Source organism: Panulirus ornatus, chromosome 12 (assembly GCF_036320965.1).
Source record: "Panulirus ornatus isolate Po-2019 chromosome 12, ASM3632096v1, whole genome shotgun sequence".
Taxonomy (NCBI): Eukaryota; Metazoa; Arthropoda; class Malacostraca; order Decapoda; family Palinuridae; genus Panulirus; species Panulirus ornatus.
Window position 1 is genome coordinate 49,366,686 of NC_092235.1, and position 19,980 is coordinate 49,386,665.

At 42.5% G+C, this 19,980-nt stretch overlaps 2 protein-coding genes across 2 annotated transcripts in view; both read left to right on the forward strand.

The window, feature by feature from the left end:
• The window catches only part of LOC139752044 (tubulin alpha chain-like), a 73,177-nt gene that overhangs the window by 12,578 nt on the left and 40,619 nt on the right, over positions 1–19,980 (forward strand). The window contains exons 4-5 of the mRNA XM_071667859.1: positions 1,721–1,858; positions 2,306–2,435. Coding sequence (XP_071523960.1) covers positions 1,721–1,858; positions 2,306–2,435 — 268 coding nt within the window. The remainder of the gene's footprint in view (positions 1–1,720; positions 1,859–2,305; positions 2,436–19,980) is intronic.
• Positions 3,621–4,956, forward strand: LOC139751743 (uncharacterized). The gene is made up of 3 exons (XM_071667292.1): positions 3,621–3,832; positions 4,157–4,249; positions 4,639–4,956. The coding sequence occupies exons 1-3, from the start codon at positions 3,668–3,670 to the stop codon at positions 4,714–4,716; spliced, it is 336 nt and encodes a 111-aa protein (XP_071523393.1). The 5' UTR covers positions 3,621–3,667; the 3' UTR covers positions 4,717–4,956.

The following is a 19,980-nucleotide window of genomic DNA, read 5'->3' on the forward strand; positions in this document are numbered from 1 at the left end:
GGCATGTGTACGTGTAGGAAGAGAGGAAAGTGATTGGTTCTCAGTGAATGTAGGTTTGCGGCAGGGGTGTGTGATGTCTCCATGGTTGTTTAATTTGTTTATGGATGGGGTTGTTAGGGAGGTAAATGCAAGAGTCCTGGAAAGAGGGGCAAGTATGAAGTCTGTTGGGGATGAGAGAGCTTGGGAAGTGAGTCAGTTGTTGTTCGCTGATGATACAGCGCTGGTGGCTGATTCATGTGAGAAACTGCAGAAGCTGGTGACGGAGTTTGGTAAAGTGTGTGGAAGAAGAAAGTTAAGAGTAAATGTGAATAAGAGCAAGGTTATTAGGTACAGTAGGGTTGAGGGTCAAGTCAATTGGGAGGTGAGTTTGAATGGAGAAAAACTGGAGGAAGTGAAGTGTTTTAGATATCTGGGAGTGGATCTGTCAGCGGATGGAACCATGGAAGCGGAAGTGGATCATAGGGTGGGGGAGGGGGCGAAAATTTTGGGAGCCTTGAAAAATGTGTGGAAGTCGAGAACATTATCTCGGAAAGCAAAAATGGGTATGTTTGAAGGAATAGTGGTTCCAACAATGTTGTATGGTTGCGAGGCGTGGGCTATGGATAGAGTTGTGCGCAGGAGGATGGATGTGCTGGAAATGAGATGTTTGAGGACAATGTGTGGTGTGAGGTGGTTTGATCGAGTAAGTAACGTAAGGGTAAGAGAGATGGGTGGAAATAAAAAGAGCGTGGTTGAGAGAGCAGAAGAGGGTGTTTTGAAATGGTTTGGGCACATGGAGAGAATGAGTGAGGAAAGATTGACCAAGAGGATATATGTGTCGGAGGTGGAGGGAACGAGGAGAAGAGGGAGACCAAATTGGAGGTGGAAAGATGGAGTGAAAAAGATTTTGTGTGATCGGGGCCTGAACATGCAGGAGGGTGAAAGGAGGGCAAGGAATAGAGTGAATTGGAGCGATGTGGTATACAGGGGTTGACGTGCTGTCAGTGGATTGAATCAAGGCATGTGAAGCGTCTGGGGTAAACCATGGAAAGCTGTGTAGGTATGTATATTTGCGTGTGTGGACGTGTGTATGTACATGTGTATGGGGGGGGGGGGGGGGTTTGGGCCATTTCTTTCGTCTGTTTCCTTGCGCTACCTCGCAAACGCGGGAGACAGCGACAAAGTATAAAAAAAAAAAAAAAAAAAAAAAAAAATATATATATATATATATATATATATATATATATATATATATATATATATATATATATATATATATATATATATATATACGAACATGTGGGCACACACACACACGTGTTCGTAACAATATACACTTGATCATACCCTCTGAGTCATGGCACCAGGACCTGAGCATGACGTCTATACGTATCTGGCGCTCTGACGCCAGCAAAAAGTAAAGAATAAAGCAAATCGTTAAGTTGTTGATCCAGGCAATAACTAATACATAAATCGATAAGATTACTATTGATAAGAAATAATTGATCATAAAGATGGGCTGTACTCTGGAGCTATAATTATAACTCGAAGTGATTTTCTCTGATTTCATTTCATCCTCATGTTCTCTCTCTCTCTCTCTCTCTCTCTCTCTCTCTCTCTCTCTCTCTCTCTCTCTCTCTCTCTCTCTCTCTCTCTCTCTCTCTCTCTCTCTCTCTCCCTCTCTCTCTCTCTCTCTCTCTCTCTCTCTCTCTCTCTCTCTCTCACGCGTCTTTTGCCGCAGGGTGTTCCAGGGGACATGGATGCTGCTGGCTATGATCATCTCCATCTCGTACACAGGCAACTTGGTGGCTTACATCACCGTTCCTGCCAAGCCCCACCGCCTCTCCTCTCTCAAGGAACTGGCTGCCTCCTCCTTGACGTGAGTACACTAGTCCACACCACTGGAGAAACTGGCTGAGTCCCGATAGCATGATTATGGACGATGAGATAGAGAACGAGCCAAGTTCTCGTGATGTAAGTTCTCTACCGCAACCTACTTTAAGAGGTACATTATTAGATCATGAGAATGGATTAATCCAGTGTGATTCTAGGTCGATGTGACTTTTACCTCAGAGTGAGGTTTTCCTAAGTTATATCAGATGATAGATTATATCTGTGATAGATGAGGTGTATACAGTCTAATGTACAAAAAGAAAGAAAACTTTAGTGGGAACAGAATGGAAGATCATCATTCATGTTGTTACGCTTGTGTTGTTTGTTTTGCTTTACTATCGTCGGACCTCTGCTTGGTCCGACACGGGCCTTTGCCTGGCCCGTTTTGCTTGTGTCTGCGACTTTCTAGGTGACACAGAACTCCTTTCCTCAGGCCGAGCATGGTAGACTATGGTAACTTCGTGCCGGGCGCCCTCCGCTCCTCCCAACACCCGACGCTCAGCGCCCTTGGCAAGAAGCTCGAACTCGTCCCAAACTACGGTTACGACGTTGGCTTTCAACAGGTCAGCTGGTGTATGGCTTAGTCGATACGTGACTCCGTGTGCTTGAGGGATCCTACTCTTTGACTCCTAAAATCCCCCACACACACACGTCTGGCCACGTGGCCTGCAAGACCCCACTACCCCACATTTTATACTTAAATACATCACGTCAGTGGATCTCTTCATTTATAATTTTTCTGTGTATATGTTTGTCTAATTGCGGAGTGTAGGAGGGCGAATGACTGGCGTGACTCTGATAACAAATCCGATTTGATTGTTTTTAGTAGCAAGTAAGGTATTAGAAGACCGATAGCAGACACGAGGAAATAATAAAACTTCCCAGAAATGAAGAGGCAGCAGTGGTTTACAGGCTTGCATGAGGAGTGAGGTCAGGGCTGAGGGTATCTGTCTTGTATTTAAGGCTGTCAGAAATGTGAGTTGACTTTAGGTTAAGCTTGTGTTTGAGTCTACCGGCATCAGTCTTCTGTATCTTAGACTAAGAAAGGATCACCTAATCCAATGATCATTGTGGATACATAAATCACCAAGTATGAAGATTTTACTTGGTAAAAAGGCAACATTCTACTTTGATATGTGGAAGGAGGAGTTTATGATTACCATGAGTAGATTGAGTGATGTAAAGTTTAAATGAGAAAGGACTTTAAACGAGATATCTTAGAGTATACCAGATCATAATCTATTGATTCAAGAGATCACACGCAAGCATATCGTTTCATGTGTAACTGATCTTTTTTTCTGGTAACAAATACTACAATGGACGGACAAAATCAAGTGGCTTTGAAGCAAGAGCAACCAACTTGGCAACAATAATAAATGCAGCAGACAAAAAGTATTTGGATATGTTTCAGATCTGTTCCAAAATCTCTATACCACGGATAGATCTAGTATGAGGATTCTACATGGAGAGAACACACACTGTGAGCCATACACACAACCAGGCTGAGACTGTTACCTTGGTGTTTACATATGAACAACGCTGATGATGTAGCTAGATCTTGAGTCACAAGGAACCCTACTGGTGCGAGCACCAAAATGTGTACACGAGGCACGAGTCTCTATTAATTCATCAACAAGTACATTAGGTTTGCATTTGTTAAGACGTTTATCACTCTAACAATCTTAGCCATTATTTAGCCGAAACTTTTGCTTTTGCTGTAGAACGAACAGTTCACCTTCTCTAGGTCACAGACGGGACGCACGCCTTCCTGGAGGGAACGGAGTATTTTCAGTACATGGTGATCCTCTACCACCTGTCTGCCAACACGTACTTCCTGCCGGAGACCATATACCCGATCTACGTGGGCTGGATTTACCCAAAGAACACTCCCTGGAAACATAAATTCGACGCTTACCTCCAGACCTTCGTTGAGTCTGGTCTCTGCCGCTACTGGAAGAAGGTACGAGTCTACCACCATTCTAAGTCCATCAAAGTTATACAGTGATAACTTCCTCATCTCCCTAACACTAACCGCTTACGATGCGGTGACTGTGCACATCTACTTATGCTGTGCTTGTTAAGCATTTGTCTCAAGAGGACCACGCAAGTATCTGATAGAGATACAACTCTGCATGGCACTTGTGCACGTAATGTTTACGTTCTTCACCATGAGAGATCACCACAATATCGAATATGACACTTGTTGTTGGACAGCTTCAGCTATATGATCACTTAAATACTAGTGAGTCTGCGATATTGATTGGGCGTGTGTGTCTATGTGCAGGTGCTGGTGGCGGACTTCATGAAGGAAATGGGGGAGACTCTCCATCACAACTCACAGCAGCTAGTCAGATCTCTCAGTCTCCAGGACCTTCAGGTACTCTACCTTACCTCGCAGCATATTGCCTCTCACTGGCTGTAGCTTTCATGACCAAGTAGTTCACTGTGAATTAATGCACACTGCTTGTTACCTCGTCTTCAAACACTCAGGCACTCATTACCTGATACCTTACCACCAGATACTTTTACAACCTAACTATCTTATTATGAAGTATCTGTCACTAATCATCATCATTACCAAGCATTCTCTCAAAGGCTTCTTTACAGTCCCTACTAGCAGCGCTCCCTCACAGAAAAAGAATCCTCACTACCAGTCATGAATTAAAGAATGATATGCTCCATCTAAGAGAAAAGGACCATAAACCCATCTAGTCTACAGAACTGTATCTTTCGTTCCTCAGATTTTCTTGTTTATCTTTCTGACAGGGAGCCTTCGCCATCTATAGTCTCCTTATTCTCACCGCTCTCCCTGTTTTCTTGCTGGAGCATCTCTACAGACCGTAGTGGTGACACGTCTTCTTTACCGCTGCTCTGTCGTACCTACAGCTCCTGTGGATGCCCTAGAACTGTTATGTCTGTCTTAAGAAATGATGTGCCATCGATGCGGCTGGTATGTCGACCGTAGAACTCTCAACTCTAAAGACTGATTTTCAGATCCTGCTGCTTATGTGTCGGTCCTGGAGGAGATCTATTGCTGATATATTGATTATGAATCTACTGTATCGGTCATAAATACATTCTTTCGACCCAGTAGACGACTCTCGACAATGGTTTGATCCCAGAAGTGATAGGTTACTCTAACTTTTACAAGGTGTCACTTGGATTTCAGTATCAATGCTTCAGAGGTCAGGTCTAGAGCTGTGTCCATCCAAAAGCTAGTAGACCGACAACAGAATCCCTAATTCGTCCCTAACTGCTAAGGGATTATCATGGGAGTTACTCTCTCGAAACATGACATGAAGCGTCTATATCTGAGTTCACATATCATTGTTATGGCTGTCTTGTCCACCACAGTAGATCTGATATGTTAATCTTAAACATGCTGCTTCGACCAAAGCTCTCGTGCGTCGAATTTAAACCTGCTTTGTCGATCTTTGACGTAATGCATGGCCTTTAGAGGGATATCTTGTCTACAGACTCGCTCCATTGACCCTGGGGCTGAAATACTTAACTTGAATCTAATACGCCTCTCCTGGATCTTATTTGTCCACTTAAAAGCTAAAGATGTTAACCTTAGAGCTGATGTATCCACACTTGAAGAGGGTTTCCAACCTTAGAGCTACTGTGCCTACCCAAGCCCAGTGACGTCAAACTTAGAACCTGTTTGATGGTGAAAGCGAAATATCAGCAACACTACCGTCACCATGGAGGAAGTAGGAAAAGAGTTTACATACGAGGACCAACGACAAGATTTTGACGTGAGACAGGACGAGAATACCTATTATGACCACTTGCGTACGGCAAGGTTTTTCCATGAACCAGGACCAACACGTAGTGCTCAGAGAGAGAGAGAGAGAGAGAGAGAGAGTCAATATGTCGCACAGAGGTTAGGTATGACAATTGCCAGGTGGGCATCATGACAGCACTGCGGCGCTCCACGAGTCACAACGCCGCGTGACCTACAACCAACCAGTCACCTTAGCTATTGTTTCAGATGTTGAGTCGAAGTATTCAAAGTATTAGTTGTCTTATTTCAGTGGGAAAATGAATAAACAACGTCAGTTTAGTTATCCTGGAAACGATGAATATAAACCTCAGGTCAACTGACAAAAATGAACATACCCTTAATTAACTAATGTCATGTACTATTTTCTTTTAAGCATATTTCTTTTAGGTACGTGCCATTGTGACCTTTATGTAAGACACCAAACAGCACAGAATAAATCGGATATGGTTTTGATATCCCAAACTCATATAACACAAAAGGTAATCATACAACAGAATTACCGAAAGCTTTCAAGTGATCTCTGGTTAGGGCTGTTCCGTCACCAACAGATTCATTCCTCCATCATATAGACAAATACAAAATATGCGAGCTTACACAGATTTTGAAATCTCAACGATTCATTCGTTGTACATTTGTGTGTCAGATTTGGAGCTTTCACGTTCAACGAGGTGTATAGACAGCACAGGCGCTTAGCCATTGGCTTCCTTCTTAGTGTTGTCCTGGCATGCTTGTGTTTGGAGACTTTTGGAGTGAGAGACCTACAACAGAATCCCGAGTATGGGCGCCAAGTGGTAAACATACGTGGAAGACGTGATAGAGGTCATTCCCAAAGAGATTAACGTAGGCAACAAACTGAGAATCTGAATAGTGTAAACAGAGATAAACAATTTACGGTGGAAAAAGATCAGAATGGTAAGCTGCTGTTGCTATGGAGGTCTGGCCACGATGCAAAGTTCTTAGGATAACATAACTTACCGATAAGAATGATTCTGTTAAATTTCAGTCCATAACGAAAACACAAAGTCTGGAGTAATCAATGGGCTATCTTTAAGGGTAATAAGAGAAGGCAGCGATGAATACTTGGTGGAGAAGAACAGATATATCGCGAAGGCGTTCAAGAAGATAGGTTACCCCAAAGGGTTCATAACTAAACTAAAGAAAAAGGTCCTTAACATAATGGAAAAGGACAAAGGAAATGTTGAAAGAAACACAATGGAAAACAATATGTATATAGCAGTCCCAGATTCAAGGAAGGCTTCGGATATGACAACGGGGATGCTTACAAAAAGCGGGAATGATCATTGCTATACCGCATAACAATGAGGCGCGAGATATAGCTAAGAGAATCAGTGAGCATAAAGCTAATTAACGTCATAGTAGGATCACCACAAAACATCGATTGTGCTTGTTGTCCATGTAAACAAGTAGGGACTCCTACCAAGTCGGCATGTGGCTAAAGAGATACATGAAAGATTTAGCAAACTGGTGCAAAAAGCATTAGAAGCGGCCCACTTAAGAGAAGTGACTGAGAGTCGGTACGGTTTCCTGTGTTAGGCCAGACCGACAGCGAAAATAACTGTAACAGAATGGAGAAAAAGGAAGAGGGGAGCAGGAGACATGGAATGTATCAGATGACAGGGTAGGAAGTACAGGAGTTATTAGAAATGCTTTTGGTGAAGGACCAGACGCATTCATGAGAAGTATCTAAGTCAGCGTATTTTCTTTTCATGAAAGTGTACTTGAATTTGCACGTAACAGCTCTGCAGTGATCCCAAGCGGAAGTGAAACTGTAGGGGGATTTAGAGGATGAAAAGAGTTTCATGGCCAGATAGGTTATGTTCCCGTTGCGAGTGGCTTCAAAGCAGGAGCGAACAAATCACGATTGGGGGAGAAAGATCTACTAAAAGGTGCATATATATATATATATATATATATATATATATATAGAGAGAGAGAGAGAGAGAGAGAGAGAGAGAGAGAGAGAGTAAGTAATGTAAGGGTAAGAGAGATGTGTGGAAATAAAAAGAGCGTGGTTGAGAGAGCAGAAGAGGGTGTTTTGAAATGGTTTGGTCACATGGAGAGAATGAGTGAGGAAAGATTGACCGAGAGGATATATGTGTCAGAGGTGGAGGGAACGAGGAGAAGTGGGAGACCAAATTGGAGGTGGAAATATGGAGTGAAAAAGATTTTTAGTGATCGGGGCCTAAACATGCAGGAGGGTGAAAGGAGGGCAAGGAATAGAGTGAATTGGAACGATGTGGTATACCGGGGTCGACGTGCTGTCAATGGATTGAACCAGGGCATGTGAAGCGTCTGGGGTAAACCATGGAAAGTTCTGTGAGGCCTGGATGTGGAAAGGGAGCTGTGGTTTCGGTGCATTATTACATGACAGCTAGAGACTGAGTGTGAACGAATGGGGCCTTCGTTGTCTTTTCCTCGCGCTACCCCGCACACATGAGGGGGCAGAGGGCTGTTATTCCATGTGTAGCGAGTTGGCGATGGGAATAAATAAAGGGAGACAGTATGAATTATGTACATGTGTATATATGTATATGTCTGTGTGTGTATATATATGTGTACATTGAGATGTATAGGTATGTATATTTGCGTGTGTGGACGTGTATGTATATACATGTGTATGTGGGTGGGTTGGGCCATTCTTTCGTCTGTTCCTTACGCTACCTCGCTAACGCGGGAGACAGCGACAAAGCAAAATAAATAAATAGATAAATAGATAAATAAATAAATGAATATATAAATAAAAAGAGTATGGTTGAGAGAGCAGAAGAGGGTGTGTTGAAATGATTTGGACATGTGGAGAGAATAAGTGAGGAAAGAATGATATGGAGGGTATATGTGTCAGAGGTGAAGGGAACAAGGAGAAGAGGGAGACCAAATTGGAGGTGGAAGGATGGAGTGAAAAAGACTTTGAGCGATTGGGGCCCGAACATACAGGAGGGTAAGAAGTGTGCAAGGAATAGAGTGAATTGGAACGATGTGGTATACCGGGGTCGACGTGCTGTCAATGGACTGAACCAGGGCGTGTGAAGCGTCTGGGGTAAACCATGGAAAGTTCTGTGGAGCCTAGATGTGGATAGGGAGCTGTGATTCAGTGCATTACACATGACAGCTAGAGACTGAGTGTGAACGAATGTGGCCTTTTCGTCTGTATTCCTGGCGCTGCCTCGTTGAAGCAGGGGATAAGCGATGCTGTTTTCCTGTGGGGCGGAGTAGCGACAGGAATGAATGAAGGCAAGCAAGCATGAATATGTACATGTGTATGTATGTAATGTCTACATATGTGCATGTACATGTATGTATATGTTAATATTTATATGTATGTATATATGCGTATGTGGGCGTTTATATATATATATATATATATATATATATATATATATATATATATATATATATATATATATATATATATATATATATATATATATATATATATATATATATATATATATATATATATATATATATATATATATATGTATATATATATAGGTTAGGTTAGGTTAGGGAAAATGATTTGATAAACAGAGAAGAGGTAGTAAAAGCTTTGCGGAAGATGAAAGCCGGCAAGGCAGCAGGTTTGGATGGTATTGCAGTGGAATTTATTAAGAAAGGGGGTGACTGTATTGTTGACTGGTTGGTAAGGTTATTTAATGTATGTATGACTCATGGTGAGGTGCCTGAGGATTGGCGGAATGCGTGCATAGTGCCATTGTACAAAGGCAAAGGGGATAAGAGTGAGTGCTCAAATTACAGAGGTATAAGTTTGTTGAGTATTCCTGGTAAATTATATGGGAGGGTATTGATTGAGAGGGTGAAGGCATGTACAGAGCATCAGATTGGGGAAGAGCAGTGCGGTTTCAGAAGTGGTAGAGGATGTGTGGATCAGGTGTTTGCTTTGAAGAATGTATGTGAGAAATACTTAGAAAAGCAAATGGATTTGTATGTAGCATTTATGGATCTGGAGAAGGCATATGATAGAGTTGATAGAGATGCTCTGTGGAAGGTATTAAGAATATATGGTGTGGGAGGCAAGTTGTTAGAAGCAGTGAAAAGTTTTTATCGAGGATGTAAGGCATGTGTACGTGTAGGAAGAGAGGAAAGTGATTGGTTCTCAGTGAATGTAGGTTTGCGGCAGGGGTGTGTGATGTCTCCATGGTTGTTTAATTTGTTTATGGATGGGGTTGTAAAGGAGGTGAATGCAAGAGTCCTGGAAAGAGGGGCAAGTATGAAGTCTGTTGGGGATGAGAGAGCTTGGGAAGTGAGTCAATTGTTGTTCGCTGATGATACAGCGCTGGTGGCTGATTCATGTGAGAAACTGCAGAAGCTGGTGACTGAGTTTGGTAAAGTGTGTGGAAGAAGAAAGTTGAGAGTAAATGTGAATAAGAGCAAGGTTATTAGGTACAGTAGGGGTGAGGGTCAAGTCAATTGGGAGGTGAGTTTGAATGGAGAAAAACTGGAGGAAGTGAAGTGTTTTAGATATCTGGGAGTGGATCTGTCAGCGGATGGAACCATGGAAGCGGAAGTGGATCATAGGGTGGGGGAGGGGGCGAAAATTTTGGGAGCCTTGAAAAATGTGTGGAAGTCGAGAACATTATCTCGGAAAGCAAAAATGGGTATGTTTGAGGGAATAGTGGTTCCAACAATGCTGTATGGTTGCGAGGCGTGGGCTATGGATAGAGATGTGCGCAGGAGGATGGATGTGCTGGAAATGAGATGTTTGAGGACAATGTGTGGTGTGAGGTGGTTTGATCGAGTAAGTAACGTAAGGGTAAGAGAGATGTGTGGAAATAAAAAGAGCGTGGTCGAGAGAGCAGAAGAGGGTGTTTTGAAATGGTTTGGGCACATGGAGAGAATGAGTGAGGAGAGATTGACCAAGAGGATATATGTGTCGGAGGTGGAGGGAACGAGGAGAAGAGGGAGACCAAATTGGAGGTGGAAAGATGGAGTGAAAAAGATTTTGTGTGATCGGGGCCTGAACATGCAGGAGGGTGAAAGGAGGGCAAGAAATAGAGTGAATTGGAGTCATGTGGTATACAGGGGTTGACGTGCTGTCAGTGGATTGAAGCAAGGCATGTGAAGCGTCTGGGGTAAACCATGGAAAGCTGTGTAGGTATGTATATTTGCGTGTCTGGACGTGTGTATGTACATGTGTATGGGGGGGGGGGGTTGGGCCATTTCTTTCGTCTGTTTCCTTGCGCTACCTCGCAAACGCGGGAGACAGCGACAAAGTATAAAAAAAAAAAAAAAAAAAAAAAAAAAAAATATATATATATATATATATATATATATATATATATATATATATATATATATATATATATATATATAGGTGTATATGAGTGGACGGGCTTTTCTTCGTCTGTTTCCTGGCGCTACCTCGCTGACACTGGAAACAGCGATTATGTATGATAAATATAAATCAATCATATATATATATATATATATATATATATATATATATATATATATATATATATATATATATATATATATATATATATATATATATATATATATTATCCCTGGGGATAGGGGAGAAAGAATACTTCCCACGTATTCCCTGCGTGTCGTAGGAGGCGACTAAAAGGGGAGGGAGCGGGGGGCTGGAAATCCTCCCCTCTCACTTTTTTTTTTTTTTTTTTTTTTAATTTTCCAAAAGAGGGAACAGAGAAGGGGCCCAGGTGAGGATATTCCCTCAAGGGCCCAGTCCTCTGTTCTCAACGCTACCTCGCTAATGCGGGAAATGGCGAATAGTATGAAAGAAAAGAAAGATATATATATATATATATATATATATATATATATATATATATATATATATATATATATATATATATATATATATATATATATATATATATCATACAAACTTTCAACAGCCAAGATCGAACCCGGGACCCCTGTGCAACAGCCGGAGCGCTACCGCTTGGCTATGATCGCCCCGATAGGGAAATGATCGGTGTAGACCCCGTTGCTCACCAACGTGAGACAAAGGGTATTCGAGCACATAGTATTCGAATAGTCATTGCCCTATAGGGGCGATCATAGCCGAGCGGTAGCGCTCCCGCCTGTTGCACAGGGGTCCTGGGTTCGACCCTGGCTGTTGGAGGTTTGTATGTTCTATGAAGGTGCGCGTTCATAAGCACTTTGTTTGTATATATATATATATATATATATATATATATATATATATATATATATATATATATATATATATATATATACATAACCTGCATTCTGAGCCGCCTCCTCTCGCTCCACTTACAACAAGATGGAATCAAATATCATGAACAAATGCGTGGAACGAGACTAACGAAGAAGATTATACTGAATAACTCGAAAATCATTACTAGCTGCAGAGATCGCAGAAGACTATAGGTATTATCAGCCATTCACATTAGAGAAAAAGCACTTGTCATCAACACCCAGACAAGCATGACCACCGCCACATACCTCTTTGATGGCCCGTCAACAGGACGTACACCAAATGCCGTTTTAGGGTAAGTTGGACACGTCACTGGCCCGCCACAAGCTACCGAGTCCACCATTCCAGGACAGGAGGAACGTGTCACTAACCCACCTGATCCTGGATTACGAAGGTCAGAGAGATTCAGACGAGCCTAACCTAACCTAAACTCCATACCTGGACAGTAACAGTCTCGATTGGCCTATGAGCGTATTTAGTGATGGACTGTCTATATGTCTACCTTGTTTAATATTGTTCTTTTGTGTTTCGTCAACTTTAAGTTTTCTATATTTCTGTAGCTATATTTTGGACTTATGCTGTGGCTCATATTACCCGTCATATTGTGAATTTGTTTCGCTTTCAGTGTTTTCCTTTACTTTTTGTTATGTGTAGTGGGTTTTTCTAGTTTCTTTCTTATATATATATATATATATATATATATATATATATATATATATATATATATATATATATATATATATATGTGTGTGTGTGTTGCGTTTTACATTTCATATCCAAATTTTGTGACGCAGTAATTTTTCTTTCGTTTTTGTAGATTCCTGATGATGCCTCTGTGAAGGTGAAAGCCTGATTGAAATGAAATGGATGATTTTGGATAGCTGGTGTTTGAGCACCCATCTAATGGCTGAATAACACTGAAATTGATTAGAGAGCATTAAAAAATGATAAATAACTCTAACTGTGATACCGTATTCAATTCTATGCGCATCAGAGAAAACCTGCTTCAAGTGTACACTAATATGTACGAATAAAGTGCATACGAACGCACACTTTCATAGAACACATAATATCCTCCAACAGAAAGGGCTCGAACCTGGGACTTTGCGTGGTAGTTCGGAACGCTAACCACTCGACTGCGACCGGCTATTATAGCCCAGCGGTTAGCGTTCCCAACTACCACGCAGAGGTCCTGGGTTCGAGCCCTTGCTGTTGGAGGGCTCTATATATATATATATATATTGATTGTTGATTCTTGAATAAGCAGCTAGTATAGATACACATAGAATACAGATATATATGTAGAAAGATTAATAGATAACTGCACTGCTTTCAGTCTAAAGTAGGACAAAATGTTCGTGACTTGAAGGGGGATGGGGAGGCAAATGTCAGTGTGCTGGGGGACCTGGTCACAGGGTGGTTGGAATGGGGGGGGGGAGAAGCGCTGATCACCTGATAACTTCGTTCCGACGAACGGCACCAGCGCTTGCCTGTTACTCTGATTTCTCTGGAATTTTTCTCTTCATTCCTTGTTCTTTGCGTTGCTGCAAGACTTAGTCCATTGTCTGTCGATAGCTCCTTGATTACTACATTTTTTTTGAGGTGCCAAAACTGGGTCCACGATGATGAGAGCGGATGATTTCAGGGAAAGTGTGAAGTGTTGGATATCTGGCGTGCGCTTTCCAGTGTCATGTCAGCGTGCTTATCTCGCGTGCGATCTGTAGGAGGGAGATTGTCAGCTGATCATTCTCTAGTTCTGCCTCAATTATCTTGTGTTGCAGTCGTAGCCACTCCTTGGTTATTTTGTTTGTCATGGCTCCTCACCCTGTGTTCGTAATGTCCACACATAATTGTTACATCTTTTTTTCTCTGATGGAATGTTATGCCTAAAAGAAATAAACAAATAAGAGTTTCTGTCTGATATTGTGTTACTAGGATTTTTTGGGGGTATATTACTTAACTTTTCTGATATTTTTTTTTTCTATACATTTCTAGGCTACACTCTAATACTTTCATTTGCCTGCTGTCATGTTAATGTTACACTTCCGCCATCGTTACCAGCGTACATCACGGTAGCTATGTTTGTTAACCATATTAACAACACCTGACGGCACCTGTGATCTTGCCCCGACCCGCTCTGCTTCAGACATTCTATTCCACATGTCAAATCTTCCTCGAATTTAAGATTCATCTCATTTAACTCATCCTTGTCATTCTGCGCATCGAACTACTGTGTAATTCTGGCCCACCTCACACCAAGAGTGATCCATAGTTGTGCTTGTCGTAGCAAAATATGCAAGACAATCCACTGTATCAAAGATATTTCCTTATCTTGCTAACAGTGTAATGCCAAGATGCTGACTTAGAGGAACGCAAGAGAGATACCTCCTTGTATGATACCACACGCCGGATCCCCTGCCCTTCAAGCCATGATTTTACGTACTGAGGGGGAGTTAGTATTTGCCTTTCCCATGTCGCCGTGGGACACTGCGACCTAACGTCGCCCAAGGCTATTCGTGAGCGACCTGATTTTGATTGATTTTGCGACAGCGACCCTGTCGCGGGCAGCCGGCAGCGGTCTGCAGTAAGGACCAATTTAAGACTCCAGGAAAGATAAGAGCACAACAGGGAAAGGTCAATAGATATATGACCCACAAGAAGTTTGAGGAAAGAAATGTTTAGTAATGTAGACCTGACAGTTTATGTATATATATATATATGAAACTTGAATCTATTTCCTTGGGAAAGACCCGAAGGAACAAAGAATTGTCCCTGCGTGCGAAGTACTTTACCGGTACTTTACCGGTATTAAGACAACAGAATATTCTTCAAATATGTTACTGCACAAATATGAATATATTTGTGCTCTACATGCACGTAGGAAAAGCCAGACATAGAGAATATTTAGTTTAATGTCGGGTGTCAACGAGGGGACGGTAATTGCCTCTGCAATGTACCCAGACGGGCGCTTGGAAAGTTACACTTCAGGAGTTCCCCAAGGAGTGTCAGTTATGAAGTATCGCATTCTGAGGGCAAAGAGAGAAGTGATGATTTCTAGGATATGATAACAAAAGCCACTAAGAATATACAGAAAAAGCGTTGGTACGGACAGACATCTAGTTGCAGATATTGACGGGAACATGTGCAACTATTGGAGCCATACAGTCCTATTAGAGAATCATATACAGTACATACCATGGCCAGAAGCAGGTTCGGGGATGTGCGAGAGGTTGTGAAATATTTTCCCTCTTAAGTGAACCTGATCAGCAGAGCCTCAGGGTAACAATATGACATGCTCGGGAGAGAAGCACTGTGAGGTCCTGACTGGTTCGTGCCACAGAGCCGTGCCTCAACGGGGAACGTCGTCGTCTTTAGTCAAAGATCTTTCGTGACCTTAACAATCCATTTGCGCTACCGCTCACAGTAGAATGGGAAGCAACATAAAGCAGTTGCTGACTGCAGCGAAAATCGGGTCATTCAGGTCAGTAGGCATATACATCTCGAAGTCTCCCAGGGAACAGACTCCCGCCACGTCCGATAGCATGCAAGACTATTCTTCACTGAAGAGCAGATTCGCTGTGGAAATATCTTATGTTCGGGACCATAAAGTAAGTCTTTTCGATAACTTGAGTGTACATATTTGATAAATGTTGGTTGTAGATGTAAATAACAAATACATTGATGTAGACTTAAGATATATTTGTCATCTGTGTGGCCTGTAAGAACCATTATAGTTAACGTAACAGTTTCGTAAATGTGGAGGACTTTTGTGAAAGAAGAGATGAAGGGGAATGGCGATTTGTTGACCAATATTTGTGATGTAGATTTAATCTGTAACTAAAAATGATGACAGTCACTAAACCCCACTATGTTTCCTTCTCCAAGTCCAGCAGTGTGTCCTTAAAGTAAAAGGAGTACAAAAAATGCTGTATGAGGATAAGATAGTTATAATGCTGACATATCCATAATGATAGTGGTCTTCAGATATGATTTCTAGTGAAATTATTAGATAAAGAGGGGTTTTGCGGAAGGGCAAACATAAATACAACAACCGTAGTCATAGGTCAAATGTTATGTTCAGTGTTACGCACAAAGTCAGCCTCAAACTTTAAGAGGAAAAACTCTAATTCAAATTTTTTCCATACGTTTTAACTGTTCTTTCTTTTTATTGTGACTCACAAAAATGTAAAATAAGGTTGGTATCCTATGGCTGTGAGAGATCCCGCCACTGGTGAGACGTCACCATAACCACTAGTGGGGGACGACATGGATGGTAGTACTAGGCGGTGCAGTTCCCACCACTGGTGAAAGACACAGCTGGCAGTACTGAGCGGTAGAGCACCCTTAGCTAGTGAGACTGACGTCACCATAAGCATTAGCTTAGCGTCGTAGTAGCAGTAGGAGAACCGCGGGTCGATCCTGTGGAAGGGGCGGGCGTCACTGCTGGGCCGGGCGTCGTGAGAGCACCATCACGCAGCTCCCGCGACCTCTGCCACCTAAGCACCTGCCGCCGCCCTCAGGTTCAGCGTCCGTCCAGCAGCACTTAACCCGGCCAGGCCTTCGTCAAACCGCTAAAATGGTAATTTTTGCTATTTGTAGCTCTAGTAACTATTTTGCTATTTGTAGCTATAGTAAGGTAGTAGATAAGCGTATGAAGTTACAGAATAAGAACTTTGCTGTAATTCTCAAGTAATATGCTACCGTGGACCTGTACCTGTACTTGAATGCACACTATATAATGGTCGTATCATTCTTTATACCGGCGTAGTGTAGGAGTGCGTCTGTTTCCTTACCGTACAGTCAGTCAACTGAGCTTCTATTCGTGGCTAAGGAAACATCAAGCGAAAATTCTTATTGCACCTTGTACGACCTTGAATGCCTTGCCAGAGTTCATATTCCGCAAGACAAATTTTGACTTGTACTAATTTTTCGTTGTTTTTTGTTTTGTTTTGTTTTGTTTTAAACGCATCCTCCGCATCGCTCCCACTGATTATTTTCCTTCCATGTAAGCTTGTGTGTGTGTGTGTGTGTGGAAATTAGATTTCTTATTCTGAGTGTGCAGGATATTTTTCTTCCACATGTGTGTGTGTGTGTGTGTGTGTGTGTGTGTGTAAGCAGGTATAACTCCACATACGTAGTTATGTAGTTCCCTGGCCACATATTTGCATCATTTTCTCCCCTTAGTAATATGCTCATTTTAAGTAGTTCTATGGACATTTCCTCAGGTTGAAAAGTTTCTATGCATGCTTTTGAGAATGTATTTTTCAGCGCACGGACAGCTGATAGTAATGTCTGCTGAAGTACCAATATAGGAGCGAGTTTGTCTGTATATGTGTGCTCATCTGCTTTCAACCCACGTCGCCCCACCCCCCCCAATATCGCCACCCAAACACACATGGGGAAAAAAAGATTAAGAAAGTCTAAAAAAGACATTTCCTCGCCCTTCACTACCGTAAAAAAAATGGCAAAATCAAGGTTACTGTTGAACGGTGCCAATATCAGGCTTACTGTCACCCTACTACCCCCCAAACAAGCCTTTCGCGCGCGCGTGCACACACACACACACACACACACACACACACACACACACACGTTGCACTGTGTAATTCATTAAGCTAGTATGAGGTCGTATATAGGTCTACATAAGCATCACAATAGGTAGTGTAGCACCTTCCTCTAGACCGAGGTCGACCGTGGGTGGCAAGGGGCACCCGAGGTTGTAATGATTGCCGATAAGGTAGGGTTGTTGGTTCGCTGTGGGGAGGAGGGGGGGGGGGGCTACACCCTTCCCTCCACCACCGCCCTTCACGCTGTCAGCACTCATTACCATTGCGCGTTAATGACTCGGTGGTTAGTGTTGTACGTCGATGACACCGTCATGAGCAGAGCATTTTTGTGGACTGCTCCTTCCTATGGAGGACTTTCGCATCCTATCAATGTTTCCTGTGTTGTCCTGGTCTCATCAGGTTATCCTTTTGTTATCCTGAGTTAGACTGGTCTCATAAGGTCATCCTTTGTTATCCTCGTTTCATCTAGCTATCCTGTGTTATCATGGTTCCACAAGGGAATCCTATGTTATTCTGGCCTGATCAGGTTATCCTATGTTATTCTGGTCTCATCGTATAATCGTGTGTTATTCTGATCTTTCAAACATCGTCTTAGTCTCTGGTGTTATCATAGCCTCGGGTGAGACGTCTCCGCTTCTTAGTAACATCATCTGTCTCGTCTACATTCTCATGTCTCGTATGTTGTCTCGTTCTTGGTTTCGTAGGCCACTTCGATCGCGAATGCGATCTCGGTCACATTGAATTCCTATCCTGGTCTCTCTCTCTCTCTCTCTCTCTCTCTCTCTCTCTCTCTCTCTCTCTCTCTCTCTCTCTCTCTCTCTCTGTATGCCACCTCGTTTTAGAGAGTTATTTTGACCTCACAGAGTACACCAGTTTTGATATCATAGTCCTTATTATTATTTTGATATCATGTTATTCCTCCTGTGATCACTCCGGTAATTGTAGAGTTGAAAGAGGAATGGCACAGTCAAGTCCTCTGGGTGCGAACGAGAGCTCCGTGTGTACCACTAGGGAGCTACGTGTACTGCAGGCTCCAGTGTCATGCCATGGTTACAATCGTTCAGATCATCAGTAAACTACGTGTGCTATGTCACTGTCAGTGGTCGTTTGTCGGAAGTGATGTGATTAGTACATAGGTCAAAGAGCCTTCCTCGTTCTTGGTCTACTGAATTCAATAGAGAATAAGGGTACAATTACAGCCTATGATATTCTACTCGACAAAACAAAGGCTATTTAAAGAGAGTGGGTAAGTCATCGACACTACGAAGTGCCACGACAACTCTTATCCACGATGCAAGCCACCAACCTCTAAGGTGCAAGTGGTCTAAAATTCTCTCTAACATGGCTGATTCGCCAATCGCTTACCACTCGTTTTTGAAACCATCTGAGGCTTTTTCGCTCTTGCCCTCTTCGTCAAGATACGAAACTGGGAATTCTGAAGAGTTAAGAAAACATTACATCATATATACTGTACCTGTTTAAGAAGAGAGATTCCCCTCTCGCCTGGAGAGGGGAAGGTCGATCTCATACTCCACACATTCTGGACATGTTCTGCTGGGTCAGCATTCATGAACTGTTGGGCTTGATGCCGCTACGGTCGTCCCTGTTTACGTTTGTCTCGTCTTTTCGCTGACGCACTGAGAGCTAAAGAACCAGAGATGGCTAGAAACACATATACACTGGAACGGCGTATGGCCCCCATATTTACCTCTGCATCATATCCTATATGAATTCTACTTGACGGATATTTTGCTGGTACTGGTGTGTGTGTGTGTGTGTGTGTGTGTGTGTGTGTCCTGCGTTGTACTCCATAAGCTACCTTGATGTTGACTTTTGTCCGTGACTGGAGCCTTTAACATAAAAGAAAAAGAATATATTTTGGGAGAATGTGCCAACCTACATGCAAGTTTGTACTGACCGACATAACATGTTACAATAAACTACATGCAAAGTTACTGTCACGTTAACAAGAATGTATTTCTAGAATCGATTTCCCACGGGGTGTGGAACCGAACCCTAGAAGTACAAGAACTTAATCGTCCTTGCACACTGACACAACCGTTTGAGAGCTATGATATGTTACCTTATTGTGTTGTCTAACCCCTTTTAATGAGTGTTTGGTCCACTGAATGTATTGATATTTATGTTTTTGTGGAAAGTGAATCACTTGGGTACGTTGACTTGACCCTTCGAGTAAGATGAGAGAAAACACCTAAGTGCGATGAGCGAACACCTGAGTACAGTGAAGGGGACACCTGAATACGATGAGGGAACACCTGAGTACAGTGAGGGGACACCTGAAAACGATGAAGGAACACCTGAGTACAGTGAGGGGGCACCTGAAAACGATGAGGGAACACCTGAGTACAGTAAGGGGACACCTGAAAACGATGAAAGAATGCCTGAGTACGGTGAGGGGACACCTGAAAACGATGAGGGAATGCCTGAGTACGGTGAGGGGGACACCTGAAAACGATGAGGGAATGCCTGAGTACGGTGAGGGGACATCTGAAAACGCTGAGGGA